The following is an 18,058-nucleotide window of genomic DNA, read 5'->3' as shown; positions in this document are numbered from 1 at the left end:
AAGAGCAAAACTAAACATTTAAGAAGAATCAAACTAAAGACAAAACATTTGAAAAGACACCAGTTAGACTTTAGAAGATCAAATTAAACAAGAGACAATAAAACAGATAAAGGTCTGAAAGTGTTTTCTAGTCTGAAATGAAAACATCAAGTTGTTTCTTCAAACATTTCCTCTTTCTATATTCTTGGTTTGATTGTGGACAGATTTACTAAGTGCTCATTACAGAAAACTGCTTTCCAGATAAAGTCTACTAGTAGTTGAAGGCATCGATCAAACTAATGTTACCTTCTGATCTCCACAAACTTTACTGTTCAGTGAAGAGAATCAAAGTTTGTTGAGGATTTCCAAAAAACCCACAGGTGAAGGTCTGAGAAGAACTCAGATGGATGGTCTAAATGTGAAATCAAGACTCATGGTCACAAGTTTTAAGGTTTCTGTTAACCAGAAAGTTCAAACTAACAGAGAAGTACTGAGAAACTTTTAAAACTTCAGTCCTCAGACTGTCTGAAGGTTCAAACTAACAGAGAAGTACTGAGAAACTTTTAAAACTTCAGCCCTCAGACTGTCTAAAGGTTCAAACTAACAGAGAAGTACTGAGAAACTTTTAAAACTTCAGCCCTCAGACTGTCTAAAGGTTCAAACTAACAGAGAAGTACTGAGAAACTTTTAAAATTTCAGTCCTCAGACTGTCTAAAGGTTCAAACTAACAGAGAACTACTCAGGAACTTCGACAATTTCAGCCCTCAGACTGTGTGAAAGCTCAGGTCCTGAGGACTCGGGAGGTGTGGAGGCTTTGGAAAGTCTTGGAACTGAGGGTTCAACCCTCCAGCACAAAGGCAGAAGTCCAACCTCCTGAGAAAAACGGTCGAGACGAGACTCGAGTTAAAAAAAAATCGAAAATGACAAAAAATAGATGATAAATGCGCAAAAAAACGAAGAATTAGTATCTGAGCGAGTAGCTCAGGGGGATAAGAAGAGGACTACCAAGTGGAAGGTCGCAGGTTCAAGACCCACCACCGGCCTTTTTCTTTCTTTGTCTTTGTCAGGATTTTGAGAAAATTTAAGAAGTGTCTGGTCTTGAACCAGCGACCTGCAGCTCCATAGGCAAATCCTTAACTCACTGAGCTACAGATCAGATGAAAAGAAATAAATTCGTCGTCCCTTTGGCATCGTAGTTTCTGAAGTCACCACATAGGCGGAGCCAAGGCGGAGTCTGGGTGGAGCCAGGGCGGAGAGTAGGCGGGGAGGTGGGTGGCGGCCTCCCCCCTCTACTCCCCCACCTCCCCCCACCACCCACCACACCTTCCCCCGCCCCACGAGTTCTTCGAGTCTCCACGAGTTCTTCGAGTCTCCACAGGTTTTCCCTAGTTTCTGGAGTTTCCACCAGGTCGGAGGCAGAACAAGTTGTCATGAAGAGGTGTTGAAGTCGGCCAGGATGGACTGACTTTTTACAGCGACTAGAAGGAAGACCACTAGAAGAGCAGGTCTTTAACCACCATCCATAAAATCCATGGAGTTGCTCCACAGAAATGAAGGGAGGTCAACTTTTATCAACTTCCATCCAGATGTTCAACTTGATATCTTTACTTTGACATTTTTAGCACCACAAACCTTTAGTATCACACTTTATTATCATTTATTAGGACTTTAATGGAATCCACCAGCAGATTTACTTTTTGTTGAGACACTCCAGTATTTAAAACTCTTCCTTCTATTTGACCTCATGTTTATTAGTTTTAGTGGAGAAACTTGTCCATTAGTCTCTTAAAAAACAAATAATAAATTGGATTAGTCAAGAGCTTTAAATTTCTTACTTTGTCATATTTTTTAAAAATACAAAAAATATAAAAATAAAGCGTCTTGAGACAATTTGACCTGTAATTAGCGTTATATAAATAAAATTGAATTCAAACTGTATGTATCTTGTAATGTTGGAGTAATTCAGCCATATATGTTGGAAAACACATTTTCTTTGTCCATTAATCTGTTGATTGTTTTCTGCACTAATTCATTTCTTGTTTTGGTTTATAAAATGTCAAACCCAAATATATTCAGTTTACTGTCATAAAAACCAAAAAGATTTACATTCATGATGCAGGAATCAGACAGCTTTTCACTTTTTATCTTAGTCAGAAAGATAGTTGATAATGTGTGAATTGTTGCAGCTTGTGAGTCAGAAAAGGTTTTAATCTTTGGGGCAGAGTGTCAGAAAACATTTAGAAACCAACATCAACAAAACACTCAACAAAGATTTGAACATCATTAAAGGGAAATCCAACTTTTGCATGACAATGTCTAATTAAAGGACATTTATTTCCAACGTAAATGTGTGATATTCATCCTCTGGAGCTTTCTCTTCACATCGTCTTCCACCTGGACTGGTTTGGTTGGGAGCATATGCAACAAACATTTGAAAAACTGCACTTTAACATCAATGAATGACACTGAAGTTTAATCTCTACATAAATGAGTCTGGATGTGCTGCTCTGTCATTAACTCCTAAGTTTAGGGAAAGTTCAAACAAAAGAGGACAGTTCAGAGAAGACTTGAGAATGAGCTGATTTTGAACAAACATCTCAGACTTTCTGAGCTTCAGCACCTCTAGCAAGATATTTTAACAAGCAACTCAAGAGATCCAGAAGTTGGAGAGAGTTAGCTTTAGCTGAGCCAAAGAACATGTGGGACGCTAACCTAGCAAACATTTCAGACTTTTCTCTGTGAATTCTGAGAAATCATTTCCTATTTAATGACAGAGCTACACATCTTAACTCAGTCTCATTAAAACAGACTCTAATTCAGTGTCATCCATCCATATTAAAGTGCACTTACCCAAAATGTTTGTTGCATGAGCTCCAACAAAACCTGTCCAGGTAGAAGGCCACTTTGACAAACAGGAAGTGGGCGATTCCAAGCAGATTTCTAGAAGGGGGAACCGGACTGTACTAAGTGTGGTCGAGTATAGAGGGGTGTTTTGTGGGTTTTTAAGGCTGATAATGATTATTAGTGAGACATTTGGAGTAGATATTCATTTGCAGTAAATGAAAGTATTTAAAATCTTGGAGTTAAACTCAGAAGAGCCCAAACTCTAACAGAAAACTTTGTTGATACGTTTTTGTTTTGTTTACCCTCACATGTTGTGTTGTTGTAAACTTGCTCTTCAAATAAATACTCATCTAACCGTCTGGAAACTAGTGTTTGAACTGTTTTTGTGTTGCTCCTCACCTACTTCAGACAGCCGGGACAAAACAACGTTTTGTGGACTAAAGGCTTTTCTATGACGTTTTTAGAGCGACATGCTAAATTATGACGTTTATGTGATATTTCGGACGACATACAAAACTATGACATTTTTGTCACATTTTGAACGACATACTAAACTATGACATTTTTGTGACATTTCGGACGACATACTAAACTATGACGTTTGTTTCACATTTCGGACGACATACTTCTATGACATTTTTGTCACATTTTGGACGACATACTAAACTGGCCTTTTTGTCATATTTTGGGCGACATACTAAACAATGGCGTTTTTGTCATATTTTGGACGACATACTAAAGTATGACTTTTTTTCCACATTTTGGACGACAAACTAAACTATGACGTTTTTGTGACATTTCGGACGACATACTAAAGTATGACGTTTTTGTGATATTTTGGACGACATACTAAACTATGCCATTTTTGTCACATTCTGGATGACAAACTAAACTATGACATTTTTGTGATATTTTGGACGACATACTAAACTATGACATTTTTGTCACATTTTGGACGACATAGTAAACTATGACATTTTTGTGATATTTTGGACGACATGCTAAACTATGACATTTTTTTTCACATTTTGGACGACAGACTAAACTATGAAGTTTTTGTCAAATTTTGGACGACATACAAAACTATGACGTTTTTGTGATGTTTTGGACGACATACTAAACTATGACATTTTTGTCACATTTTGGACGACATACTAAACTATGACATTTTTGTCACATTTTGGACGACATACTAAACTATGACATTTTTGTGACGTTTCGGACGACATACTAAACTATGACGTTTTTGTCACATTCTGGACGACAAACTAAACTATGACATTTTTATGATATTTTGGACGACATGCTAAACTATGATATTTTTGTCACATTTTGGACGACATAGTAAACTATGACATTTTTGTGATATTTTGGTCGACATACTAAACTATGACATTTTTTTCACATTTTGGACGACAGACTAAACTATGACGTTTTTGTCAAATTTTGGACGACATACAAAACTATGACGTTTTTGTGATGTTTTGGACGACATACTAAACTATGACATTTTTGTCACATTTTGGACGACATACTAAACTATGACATTTTTGTGACGTTTCGGACGACATACTAAACTATGACGTTTTTGTCAAATTTTGGACGACATACTAAACTATGACGTTTTTGTCACATTTTGGACGACAGACTAAACTATGAAGTTTTTGTCAAATTTTGGACGACATACAAAACTATGACGTTTTTGTGATGTTTTGGACGACATACTAAACTATGACATTTTTGTCACATTTTGGACGACATACTAAACTATGACATTTTTGTCACATTTTGGACGACACTAAACTATGACATTTTTGTGACGTTTCGGACGACATACTAAACTATGACGTTTTTGTCACATTCTGGACGACAAACTAAACTATGACATTTTTGTGATATTTTGGACGACATGCTAAACTATGACATTTTTGTCACATTTTGGACGACATAGTAAACTATGACATTTTTGTGATATTTTGGACGACATACTAAACTATGACATTTTTTTTCACATTTTGGACAATGTACTAAACGATGACATTTTTTCCACATTTATGACGACATGCTAAACTATGAAATTTTTTTCAAAGATGTTTCTTGGGCCCTTTTGTTAGTTTTATTCAATAGGTAAGTAGAGAGGAAGACCTACAGTAAAGGGCCATGAGCTAAGAATTGAACCTACATCTCTGACGCAATCCTGTGTATGCGCTGCCCTCAACCAGTTGAGCTACCTGTGCTCCTTTGGTCACTTGTTGGACGACATACTAAACTATGAAGTTTTTTCCACATTTTCGATGACATACTAAACTATGACCTTTTTTTTCACATTTAGGACGACATCCTATGACCTTTTTTTTTAAAGTTGTTTTTTGGGTCCTTTTGTTGGTTTTATTCAATAGGGAAGTAGAGAGGAAGACAGGCAGTAAAGGGCCATGAGTTGAAATCAAACCTGTGTCTGACACAGTCCTGTTTATGAGTCACCCTTTCAACCAGTTGAGCTACCTGGGCACCTTCTTTCCACTTGTTGGACCACATACTAAACTGTGACGTTTTTGTCATATTTTGGACCACATACGAAACTGCTGGAAAAGCACTCAGAGAGCGCAGTACTCCGCCAAGGCTGCTCAGTTGACGCATCATTTCCGACGGATGAAATATTTAATAAAAAATGAACTTGTGCAGAGCACAGGCATGTGTTATGCATGTGCATGTCATGTATGGATACCGAATTGCGTGTAAATTACTCATAAAAGTCTGTTGATCAGTTCATCACTTTCGGCAAGCTTTTGTTTTGCTAGTGTTAAAATAACCGTTCCCTCCATGCTTTTATTTTGAAGGCGTATTTTTAATGTTATGGGCAGACAGACAGATGGATTCACAGACAAACGTACGCCGATCGTCACATAACTCCGCTGTGTTCCTTGGCGGAGTAACAAGAAAAGCAGAAAGTGCAGTTCTCTGCCAAGGCTGCTCAGTTGTTGTATGATTTCGGACGGATAAGTCCCGATAAGTCTGCAGCGGTTGATTTGTAGTACGATCACAATCGTGATCGTCAGCAGGCAGCTGATGTACCATTTACTTGTTGTCATAGTTACAGTGATTCTGTGCTGCTATCTCGCAATGATACAGAAATTTTTAACAAATCCGTGGATTCAGACTATAAGCCGCATCACTGCCAGAATCAAATGAGGTGGGTCTTGTGTCATTTCTGACCTTCCCTGAAAATTTCATCCAAATCCATAAGTCTGTTTTTGAGTAATGTTGTGCACAGACAGATTCACAGATTCACAAAAGGACAAACATACGCCGATCGTCATAAAACTCCGCCACATTCCTTGGCAGTGTAACAACAAATAAATAAATTCTACAGGACAAGACACTTTTTTCTGTTAGTCTCCTTGGCCATATCAAAAGATCTGGTCGTCCATCTGAAAATTATTCCATAATTAAATTCATATACGGCATCAGCCTTTTGTGGCTGCTTGATTGAAAGTCTAGTCTGGAATGATTAACAGGTCGCATGGCAGCCATGACACTCTTTCACCGTAAATTTGAGTCTCATCCTCAGATTTATTTTGGATGTAATTGTTTGGTTTTTTTTATTATACAGTCAGTTTCAAGTGTTCATTCAGGGTTAGACTGATATGTTTCACATTTATCACGGATGCATTAATAGGTACATTTTAATGTTGTAGTTGGTCAAGAAGGAGCTGATTCTAGCCACTTTACTGAGTAGTTTAATTTGCAGTATAACAATGTATAATATATGATTAAGCTCATTAGAGGTTTTAAAATCTGAATTGTCATCTTTTACCAGTATCTGTTAAATAAATGCAGTAAGCAGAAGTAGACAGTAATATAAAATTAACACTCAGGTCAACTTCAAGTACCTCAGACTTGTACATAAGTACTTGTAATGTGACTAACCACCGGCCCACCATTTTACCACTTTCTTTAGTTCATATTATATATGCTCTGCTTCTGCACTGATCTCCTAGTTGCTAGGCAAAAAGATCTTTGTTAATAATGACTTTTTTGTGAACAATGAGACTCGATTTTTTCTTCTTCTGATCCCCTGCTGATCAATCACAGGGTCACAGTGTAAGATTAGCTACAGAAAAGTGTCATTGGAGCTTTGAGACCTTCCCGCCCTTTCATACCGCTGTGTGTGCGCATGTCTCCAGGTGATCCGTAAAGGAGAGGTGAGCTGCTGCTGGACCTGCACTCCCTGCAAGGAGAATGAGTTTGTGTTTGACGAGTACACTTGTCAGGCCTGCACCCTGGGCTCCTGGCCGACAGATGACCTCACTGGTACACACACTTTGTTTGTGTCTCTGTTACTCACGAATACATGACTTCGAAACAGGCCAGAGGAGCCATCAAAATCTGGGTCACACACTGATGGTGAAGCCACAAATCCCCCCTTACATCTTACACACACCACACAGACACACACACACACACACTGCAAATTGGCAGACACCCTGTACTAAGACATACTACTGCACAGAAACCGACACAAATACACACAAGAGATTTTAGATCCCTGCCAGAATAAAGGATTAGGCTGAGGTCAGAATTCTTCACTCCAAAGTCTAGAAAATCAGTTTGAAATCCTGTTTGTGCTGTTTTGTAAACACTTATTGTCTCCTACAGTATTTCAGTGCCTCTGTAGTTTGAAAAAACACATCAATCGCATGGGTCCCGCATTTTCCCCCCTTACAGATCCCTTTAACATCAAACATCAAATTCCTTCTCATGACCCCACTGATCCCCTGGGCTGTAGATTTAACCCATGGCAAATAAACTGTGGATCTTCACAATAAATAATGCAATATGAATGAATGTCTTTTGCTATCTTTTGCTATATACATTCACTTGAAGCATCCAAATACCCATCCTTTGTCTTATACTCTTGCAGACAAGTCTAAATGTGCCTTCCTGTCGTGTTTTCTCACCCCCAATGATCTCCCTGCCCTTCAGGTTGTGAGCCAATCCCAGTGCAATATGTGCGTTGGGGGGATCCAGAGCCAATCGCTGCAGTCGTCTTCGCCTGTCTGGGCCTCATGGCTACACTTTTTGTTACTTCTGTCTTTATCAAGTAACTATAGCCTGCAAGAGCCCTACACACGTTAAAAATCCCTTATTTGTTGCTGATTGTTTTTAATATGTGTATCTGTTATATGCACGTTGTTTTCTATGGCTAGCTTATTGTGTCTGACGCTACGTTTTTACTGCTTCAAGTATCTTTTAGCAATTTTGTAAATCTAAATGTTGGCTTCGTCCGTAGATTTTGGGACACCCCTGTGGTCAAATCATCCAGTCGTGAGCTCTGCTACATCATCCTGGCTGGAATATGTCTGGGGTACCTGTGTACTTTTAGCCTTATCGCCAAGCCACACATTGTCTACTGCTACCTCCAGCGGCTGGGAATCGGCCTGTCCCCTGCCATGAGCTATTCTGCTCTGGTCACTAAGGTACTTTGTTTTTGGTTTAATTGCCTCAAGGTAGAGGAACAAAAATGCACAATTCAAGTCATATAGGTTGGTGTTGATTTCACTACCTATGAAACTTTGTGAGTTCAGGCTTATGGTTCAACTCTGATCAATATCAAATTTTTAAAATACATTTTAAAATACATTCCACATTGGTTGATTGGCTTGGAGATTCAAAATTCTTAAAGGCTTAACACACTTCTGTGTGAAACAGAATGTTAACATCAAGATGCACTTAAATAGAGATAAAGAGGAGTTTGAGTGCAAAAATATAAGCATCCAGTATTCATTATACTATGTACTGCAATGGTTTTACGTACTTTGTTGTTGAGATTCTTATGCAGTACATCGCACAGTGCCATCAGGGAGGTATCAGTCTGGTCCCAAAGTCAATCTGTAGCATGACAGCCACAAACATACAGTCAGAGTCATGAAGAGCTGTCAGTCTGGGATTACATGAAGCAACAGAGCCAGTCTAATTCCACAGATAAGCACAAGTGCTCAAAAAGTAGTCTCACCAAATCTGACATAGGATTTTCTAGTTACTGTATTTTAACTAAAGTTGAAAGCAGACTCACTCTACTTCTACTGCCAAAAACTTGCTCTATACTGTAGCCTTTGGCACAGAAAAGAGCAGCTCAACTGCAAATAAACATCATTGCTGTTAATGTGAGTCACCCTTGTATACACGTTGCACAGCAGACTAAATTGCTTAAAATCAAACATTTTTTTGCAGTGTGGATTATCTCTGAGTGCCAGATGATTAATTTAAAAGGCTTTAACACTTTGACATAGCAAGAGAGTATTTGATTTCATGGTACCTTTTATAATTTCACCTTTGTATAACCAGTTTTCATCAGGCATTATAGCGCTACATTTTTGAGGTTATCCACATATATATATATATATATATATATATATATATATATATATATAGAGAGAGAGAGAGAGAGAGAGAGAGAGAGAGAGAGAGAGAGAGGATGCATGTTGGAGGAGAAGAGAAAATAAAAATGATGGTAAGGGAGGAAAGGTAAGTAGAGGACCCGTGTGTGGGCTGCGGTTGATGTTTAAGATATTGACGAAGAGGATTATTGTCATGAATCAGTGCAAGACGTTTCTTCTACAGTCGATGTAATTGAAGCCAGCATAACCATTTGATCTATTTTTGAACTAGACCAACCGTATAGCACGGATCCTGGCAGGCAGCAAGAAGAAGATCTGCACCAAGAAGCCGCGCTTTATGTCCGCCTGCGCACAATTGGTCATCGCCTTCCTACTCATACTGCTGCAGCTGGGAATTATTGTGGCACTTCTTATCATAGAGCCACCACAGGTATGTGTATGTATGTGTGTGTGTGTGTGTGTGTGTGTCTTTTATAATGTGGAGGATGATCATTTACATTTATCTATACAACTAGAACGACCTTTACCCCTCTCTCCTCGTAGGTGATCTATGATTACCCCAGTATCCGGGAAGTACACTTGATCTGCAATCTGACCACTCTGGGGGTGGTGGCACCACTGGGCTACAATGGCCTGCTGATCCTCAGCTGCACCTTCTACGCCTTCAAGGTACTTCAAAACAACATTAGTTAATAATACAGGGTTGTTAATGTACTTCCTGAAGTAAATATATAATACAGTGCTGTTTTATGTACTTTCTAGTATATATGGTCTTATCCATGTGCTCTCCTCTTTCAACCTACACTGCTTCTGCTTCTCTTCCTACAGACCCGTAACGTACCCGCAAATTTTAATGAGGCCAAGTACATTGCCTTTACCATGTACACTACCTGTATCATCTGGTTGGCCTTTGTTCCTATTTACTTTGGCTCCAACTACAAGATCATAACCATGTGCTTCAGTGTCAGCCTCAGTGCCACAGTGGCTCTCTGCTGCATGTTCGTCCCCAAGGTAAGAAACAAACAGACTTAAAATAATGAGGAAAAATAAATCTTTTTTGATATTTGCATCTTTATGTCTGTTGCTCATTTTCATTGCCAGGTGTACATCATGCTCGCCAAGCCTGAGAAAAATGTCCGCAGTGCTTTCACCACATCCACGGTTGTGCGCATGCATGTTGGCGACGCAAAGAAAGCTGCCAAGACTGGCAAATCCTCGAGCAGCATGGCAAACTTGTTTCGACGCCGAGGCTCTGCGCAGGACAACATAAGGTATATGGGGGACCAAACTGGGCATTAAGCTATATGAAAAACTGAAATCATCTTCCGTAATTGGTTTCTTGAAGTAGTTCTCATCATACTGATATAGAAAAATAGTTGCACAATTTCAAGCAGGTCATGTACACACATTTTAAAACTGCTCTTCTGAGCATTTAAAATAGAGTCAACAGAGTAATTAAGCTGTCATAATGCCAGCTTAAAGATGTCAAGGTTCTTTTTTTCCCCCTGCCATTACTGTATAAAAACTTGACAGAAGAGTGTTTAATGCAGACAAAACCTATCAACATATGCATTCACTCCCTCAGGCTTAATGTGCTATTGAAATAAAGATTCTCTCTCTTGTGTCCAATGTGGCCTTCAGATTGTGCTGATATTTCCCAGATAAGACCTGTACTTGCACCATTAAACACTTGCAAAATTATGAAATCAGAAAGAAGATTCTGCATGTTCCTCTAAGGACCATTTTTGTAATTCCGTAAGGTAAGAAAGGATAAAAGTCCAGTGAGAAGAAGCGATAAAAGAAGAGCTGCAGGCAGGGCGGACTTAACAGTGCAACTACCTGCTGAGCTTTTGTTAGACAATCTAAATCACTCTTATTACAGCCACATTCTTTAGCTGTTTATTTATACATGTGTAGACAAAAAAGTTCTGTTGAGATATCCAAGAACATAACAATGCCTATTTCTACTAAAACTGTCTCGATCGAGCTGAATCCTTTTGCAACAGGCTGAATATGAAGCCAAGAAAAACTGCTCCCAGAGCTGAGAAAAGGCTACCTCATTTGGGTTACATACTCCCAAAGGATGCCTACTGCCTTTAAGGATTTCTCTTTCTAGGGAAGATAAAAGAACACGGAGGGAGACTTAGTACTACAGGGAAAGCAGAAGAGAGAATATAAGATAGCAGAAATACTGACAGAAAGAAAGAGATCATGAACCTCACTGTAGATGGTGGATTTTCAGTTTTATCCTGGTTTGATGATAATATGGAGATTAACATGTACGGGTTTACAAATAACAATGTAACGCTAGAGAAGACTCGCAGTGTAGATGTTAAGCTTCACTTTTCATTTTAAATGAATTAAATTTATTACTTTACTACCTCAGAATCATTGCCAACATTACTTCTTACTTTTCTATTATTAGCATAATTAAAAGAAGAAAAAAATCAGTAATATATCATATATCTAACTGCTTTTCTATTAGGCGCTGCATTTATCTCATTTTGTTTTCTGAGCAATCTCTGGCACAAGAATTTTCTTCAGAAGCAGTAAAATTTATCTCTTTTTCAGTTCCAATGGGAAATCAGTGACGTGGACTCAGAACGAGCGCAGCTACAGACCGAACCTGTGGAAGAGGATGTCGTTCCATGTCAAGAAGAAGGATCCAGTCGAGGTGAATCAGACAGCCATCATCAAGCCCTTCTCTAAAGGAGGAGACACACCTGCAGACAGTAGTGCCAAAGAGCAGTTTGAAGAGCCACAAGTTTCTCCGTCTTTCACCTGCTCGCCCTCCCAGTCACCTCTGCCCACCATCAGCCAGCATGCAGCAAAGGCAAGGAGTCTCCAGGGAGAAGAGGATGGCGAGGACGCACAAGTTCTACCCACCTACGTACCTGAGCACCCTGCCGGGGTCAGAAAAAGAGGCGGGGACTCCAACCAGAGCGTTGGTATGGTGGATGGCGGGGACATCAGCATCATAGGCGTGGGTGACATCGGCATGGGGATGATTGGCGGCCAGGCTCAGGGCACCACCATCATGGACCAAATTAGCTGCGTGGTTAACCGTTTCACCGCCAACATCAGTGAGCTGAATACTATGATGCTGCCAGGTGGAGCCACCGTCAGCGCCACCTCCACCACCGCCCTGCCTGCTGCTGTTGCTGCTGCCGCTGCAGACAGCACCCCCTGTCCCCCTCAGTACCTCACATCCAGGAGCAGACAGGCTGCCTCCACTGTCACCACGTATGCCGAGGTGACGGCCGTCTCCAATATCTGCGAGAATCGACCGGCTGGCAAGATTTATGAGCACCTGGCTGGGACTTGCGTGAGCGGCAGACGAGCCAAGGATATGGAGGAGCTGATGGCTCTGACGCCTCCCTCCCCTTTTAGGGACTCGTCTCTGAGCTCCGACAGCAGCTCGCCCCCCACCCTGTCCCCGGGCTCGGAGGCTGAATACGACCAGCTGCTGCTGAGACACTACAGCCAGAGCTCCTCCTCCCTTTAAACCTGCTCTATTTACACTTTTTCCTCCATTTATTGTCTTTTTGGAGTATTTTTAAACTCCATAAGACAGATTCAGACTGGACCAAACTCTCTGATGCCTTTCTATATGTGGATATTATGAATGTTTAAGCAGTTTTTGTAAAAAAAAAAAACAAACAAACAAACAAAAAAAAACATATGTAAATGAAACTGAGTGCACCCACACATGCCCTCACTGACAGGGCTGAGATAAGAATACCAATAAGAGGATTTATTATCCAAGTGGTAGGGTTGCAAATACTAAATGCTGACATAAAGCTGAGCACTGTCACTGCTTTTGTCATCAGTTGAGTGAAAAACTGAAACACTCACACGGGCATTTTACAGACATTCTAATGCTTTTCTGACACATTTCAAACTCAGTTTCAAACTCCAAAGAAAACACAGATAAGCTCAGAAGAAAACAGATTTTCAAAACACTACATTTCTATTTCATTATAAAATCATTATTAATCATAAGTGGAAAAATTAACCAAATCATTTTGTTCAGTGTTTCTTTGGATTATACCAAAATAGCAGAAGAATCTCAATATTGCATTCGATTTTGTAGGATCTAGGAAGTGCAGGTATTAGAAACCAGTAATTTCAGTTGTATATTTTTCATTATCTATTATCATAAACATAGAGGGCATAATTTGTTTTGTATTGCCTGCTGTTGACTTTCTGTACATGAGGTGATGTATTTGTTGCTGACAAACTGCCCTTTCGTGTAATATTTTGAGACTTAGCTGGATGCGGATTTTATCAGCGTGGAAGCATTCGTCCAGAAGAAAACAGCTCAGATAACTTTGCCTGAAATCAAAAGGTCAGACATGACACATTTTTCTCACCCTCAGATTTTGTTGTCAGCTCTGGAAGACAGAAGAGAGCATTTTGTTGTTCACTAACGGTGAAGGAAAACAGATGCTGCAAATCAAGAATCAGGTTTTTTTTTCTGTGCGGGGAGTTCTTAGTGACCTTCCTTTTTCTCGGAAAAACCACGTTGTGATAATGAATCTCCTCCTATCCTGAGAGACAGGGGCTCTTTACTTCTCTACGGAATGTAAGACATTGTCTCAGTGGACACATTCATCAGGTGTCTAACCCACAAAGAGCTTATGGACTACTTGGATGTCTTCTTTAACTATTTTATCTCGGTGTCACTAAGTTGAATGTACGATAAGTTATCATTTGTAGTGGACCAAAATTATCTTCCACCTCAGGATGTGTCTGAACCAAAATACCTTCTGGTCTTCAATTCTTATCCACTGAATGACGAATATCACATGCTGGCTCAAAATGTATACAGTTTGCATGATGTCAAGATTTGTTTGCACTTTCTAAGTTCTGTTTGTAAGGAATTACTTTTTAATATTGTACTGTCGAACTACTATAATTCATAGATACAGTAGCAAAGTAATAATACTATTAGTGATATTGTTTCTAGGTTAGTTTTAGGATGAGAGACGCAAGCTGAAAGTGTGCCATATCTTTTAGACGTTTATTGCAAAACAGCTTTGCTTTTTTACCTAAATATGTGCCAATGTCTCCCTGCAGTAAATTACATTGTGTTTCTATAAGCTGAGTCACATTGAGAATCTTACTGCGAGCCTGTTTAGATTTCCTATGCCTGAACATTTCCATTCAATGGATGCTCTTTTTTATTCATTTTTGTATCTGCATTTTGGCCTCTCCAGGGATGTAGATGAATGATAGTATGGATTCACAGGACTGCAGCTTTTTCAGCTTCAACTAAGATGCATCTGATGATATTCTTGTGGTAGCTCATCTTTTTTCTTTTTTGAGTCTGGCTTCACTCCCTCTTTTGTCTATTATGTTTACACAGGCAGGAATGTGTTTGTTTTGAAACGTACAGTATTTTTTACGAATTTTCAATGTAAAAATCATCAGAGATTTATCATATTTGCATGCAGGTTTGTGGCAACTCTGATTTTGTAGGTGCATATTATGCTTTATGCCAGTAACTCACTAATATAACCTAAAGAATGTTTGTCTTTATCGCTTCATCTTCTTTTTCAGATAGACTGAATTTACAACTTGTGCTGCATTAAAGGTTTCCATGCGAAATTCAATACACGATCACTGGCTCTTGTGCAGTGTTATTTTTACACATTTTTAGGCCCTGTTACTTATGGACCTTTTCTAAATAAGAATATAATTATGTCAATTCACTGTGTGATAATTAATAAACCTAATGGGAAATAGGGTTTCTAGGGCACTCTGTATTAAATAACATGTGGTATAATTTTCTATTCCATAAATTGTAGTCCAAAATTGTGAAGTGAAATTAATATTCACAAGGTAGTAAGTTTATTCATAGATGGAGAGTAATAGGCTTTGATGAGTCCTGGGAGAGAGCAAGACCTCAGTGGACCAACTCATTGTTTATCCTTGACATATGATGGTGTTACATGACTTAAATTGAGAGAAGAGAATATTAGAAACACTCCTCAGGAGGTTATTCAACACTGCTGCAGCTTCAAAATGTGTCAGCTAAATGTAAATCCTTCTTGACACATCACCACAGATTATATAATAACTTAATTACATGCTTTTTCTCCTGCAACTGGAGGCATCTGATGATTCCTCTCACTCCTCCATACCAGCGGTGGCCTAAAGGCATTGAGGGGATTGAGTTTGCAGTGACCAGGGGTGGATCTAGAGAAAAATTAATAGGGTGGCAAAGGGGTGGCAGATACATTCTAGGGGGTGGCACATACAGGGTTACTCAAAAATGGAATGATGGAATCTGGATGAAACCAGCCAGGAGGCGTTATCAAATTGACACAAATACTGCTAAGTATGTTAAATAAGTAAATAAGTAAATATCATTTGTATTTGTCAGCCAATCCTAAACATGAGTTGTTCTTATTAGCTGCCAATCACAATATGTGATTTGATATGTCTAGCAGAAAGGGGAAAAGATTTAAACTGAAATAAAGTCCACCTTATACACTTTGAAGAAACCAAATGCTAGACATGTTAAAAATGTTTCTTAAATTTAGCAACAAATTAGATTAAGACTAGACAATGTCTCTCTTATGCACTGTTTTGGGAAATCTGCATTTGTGTGATCTAGCTTATGTTCAGCCTGCCACAATTATTACATTATCAATTCATCTAGAACAGAGTCAGAGTCCAGATAATTTGATTTATTGTCTTAGATTTGTGGTTTTATTTTTTGATGCTCTTTATTTGAGACATTTCTTACAATAATTCTATAATTCCAATATCTGGATATTCTTAAGAATTAAGGACCTACTTATCATCTTAAAATTAAAAGACTAACTACATCAGATAATAATTTGTCCAGAAAGGTAATTATTGTTACAGATGTACCTCTTACTCAGATATATTATACTAACACAATATTCATAGCATGTGGACCAGCTGGACCAGAGATAGTCTGATTTACCTTTCGCTGTCTGAGCTCTGCATGCCTTCATTTCTTTCTCTGAACTCTTCCTCCTCCATCTCCTCTCTGGGATGCTCTTCCTCCTCTCTTCTTTTAGGCTGGGAAAAGCTGCTGGTGGTTCCCTTCCTCTTCATTCTTTACTGTCTCCTACAAGAATCACACTGACTGAACTGTTTTTTCCTTTGATAATTGTCATTACTATGATACAATCTGATGTGTACAATTTAAACCTTTAAAGAGATACTTAACATGTAAACTTTTTTTCAGCTGTAAACTAAATGATATGACTGTACTATGATGAAACACATCAGTGTTGGTGTTATTATGACCTTGACAGCAAAATTATAAAAACCAGCATTAAACAAGCAGGATGTAGTTTTCAAACAGTGCATGAAAACCTGGTGTGACTTGGGGTTTGGTTACACTTTAATGTCATGTAAAGTCTGAGTAAATGTGTGATTTCTTTTGACTTACAGTCGGTTGTCAGAACCACAGGTTGTAATTATCAAAAAGAAAAGAAAAACTTCCACAGACGATCCCCCACCATCCTTCTGTGGCTGTTGTCTAACATTAGATAGCTACAGAAGTAAAAATTAGCAAGGCCCAGACTCACTGGAAACTGTGGCTCGTCTCGCAAACACTTAATGTGAATTTAGAGACTATTAGCATTAAATACATTGTGAACAGTTATATTAGCATGTAGTCTAACCCAGTCTAACTAGTGTCTTACTGTCACACCGAAGTCCAGCTGTCATCCACATGAGTGAGATCTAAGAGCAGCCCCCTCAGTGGGATTGTGTCACCTCGTATCTGTAGCAGCATAGACTGTACAGGACGTGACGTCTACATGGTGCATTCGAAGGCACTCGGACATCGGAGTTTCACTCGTTATTCGTCTTTCCTGGACTTTCGCTCTTTACGGCCGGCCACAACCTTTCATATACATATTTTTGAATTAGATCGTTCAGAACTGGGGTGGCAGCCGGGTTGGCAAGGCATCTTCTAGGGGTGGGAGTTGCCACCCTATGCCACCCCAGTAGATCCGCCCCTGGCAGTGACATATGTACAATATAATCTCAGTCTTATTCATTGCACTTGGCATACATGCAGCACCTGTGTCATACAAATAACAATAAGATAACCCAGTTAGCATCATTGCCTTTATTTTTTATGCCTTCTGTGAGCATTCCTAGAAGATATCATAGCGCTTGTTGATCCTTGCAGAGAATAAGTGCAATATACAGCTGCCCAGACAGCAAAATACGTAAATATGCAAATTATGCGCGACCAAACATACATATGAAAAGAAGTAAAGACACTTTTCTTCTCTTTGCATCTGTCTGTTTTAGTGAATGCATGACTATTCTGGGATCCAGTTGGGAGGTGTGGCACCAGGGTAGAGGCTTCTTGAAACCAAAGGGAGGACCTTTTTTCTGTAACATGAACTATCAGTCCATGTTCAGGATTTCTGATTTAAAAGCTGTCTCCTGAAATCTCACAAAGTTTGAAACCAGCATTCATGCCTTCTGTATGTGTTTTGATCCTTTAAAAAAAAAAAAAAAGATATGGCTAAAAGTCAGGCTAAAGTTATTATTATAATCAAAATGAGTCGCGATATTTTCAAGACTCAAGAGTTCTTATTTGTCACATGCTCATACAGGACAGTGAAATGTAAAGTGACTGGCTTTGCAATACCAGACACGATAAAAAACATATATTTAAAAAATCCTGAAAAATAAACAAAACAGTGATAAATAATGAGAAGTAAAGAGACTGTGAAACCAATACTCCATAAATATTCAGTGAGACCAATAGCTGATGCAAGGATGTGACTGTTCCACAGCACACAAATGGTTAAACTGAAGCAGCGGTTCGACTC

General features: G+C 39.0%; 1 protein-coding gene and 1 long non-coding RNA gene across 2 annotated transcripts in view; one reads left to right on the top strand and one right to left on the bottom strand.

Annotated features, from left to right (window-relative positions):
- Positions 1-14,843, top strand: part of grm5a (glutamate receptor, metabotropic 5a) — a 29,844-nt gene extending 15,001 nt beyond the window's left edge. The window contains exons 11-18 of the mRNA XM_055017397.1: positions 7,008-7,134; positions 7,807-7,924; positions 8,114-8,300; positions 9,493-9,651; positions 9,765-9,890; positions 10,050-10,232; positions 10,323-10,492; positions 11,793-14,843. Of these exons, the coding sequence (XP_054873372.1) occupies positions 7,008-7,134; positions 7,807-7,924; positions 8,114-8,300; positions 9,493-9,651; positions 9,765-9,890; positions 10,050-10,232; positions 10,323-10,492; positions 11,793-12,726 (2,004 nt within the window). The 3' untranslated portion in view covers positions 12,727-14,843. The remainder of the gene's footprint in view (positions 1-7,007; positions 7,135-7,806; positions 7,925-8,113; positions 8,301-9,492; positions 9,652-9,764; positions 9,891-10,049; positions 10,233-10,322; positions 10,493-11,792) is intronic.
- Positions 2,041-17,083, bottom strand: LOC129350543 (uncharacterized). Its single transcript, XR_008603979.1, has 4 exons — positions 16,910-17,083; positions 16,180-16,326; positions 8,639-8,712; positions 2,041-7,051 (listed from the first exon to the last, which is right to left on the bottom strand). It is a non-coding gene; the product is annotated as an uncharacterized LOC129350543 (long non-coding RNA).
- Positions 17,084-18,058: the final 975 nt, after the last annotated feature.

The sequence above is a fragment of the Amphiprion ocellaris genome, chromosome 14 (genome assembly GCF_022539595.1).
Source record: "Amphiprion ocellaris isolate individual 3 ecotype Okinawa chromosome 14, ASM2253959v1, whole genome shotgun sequence".
Lineage (NCBI taxonomy): Eukaryota > Metazoa > Chordata > Actinopteri > Pomacentridae > Amphiprion > Amphiprion ocellaris.
Note: the sequence above shows the minus strand (reverse complement) of the source record. Positions and strands in the feature narration are given on the sequence as shown.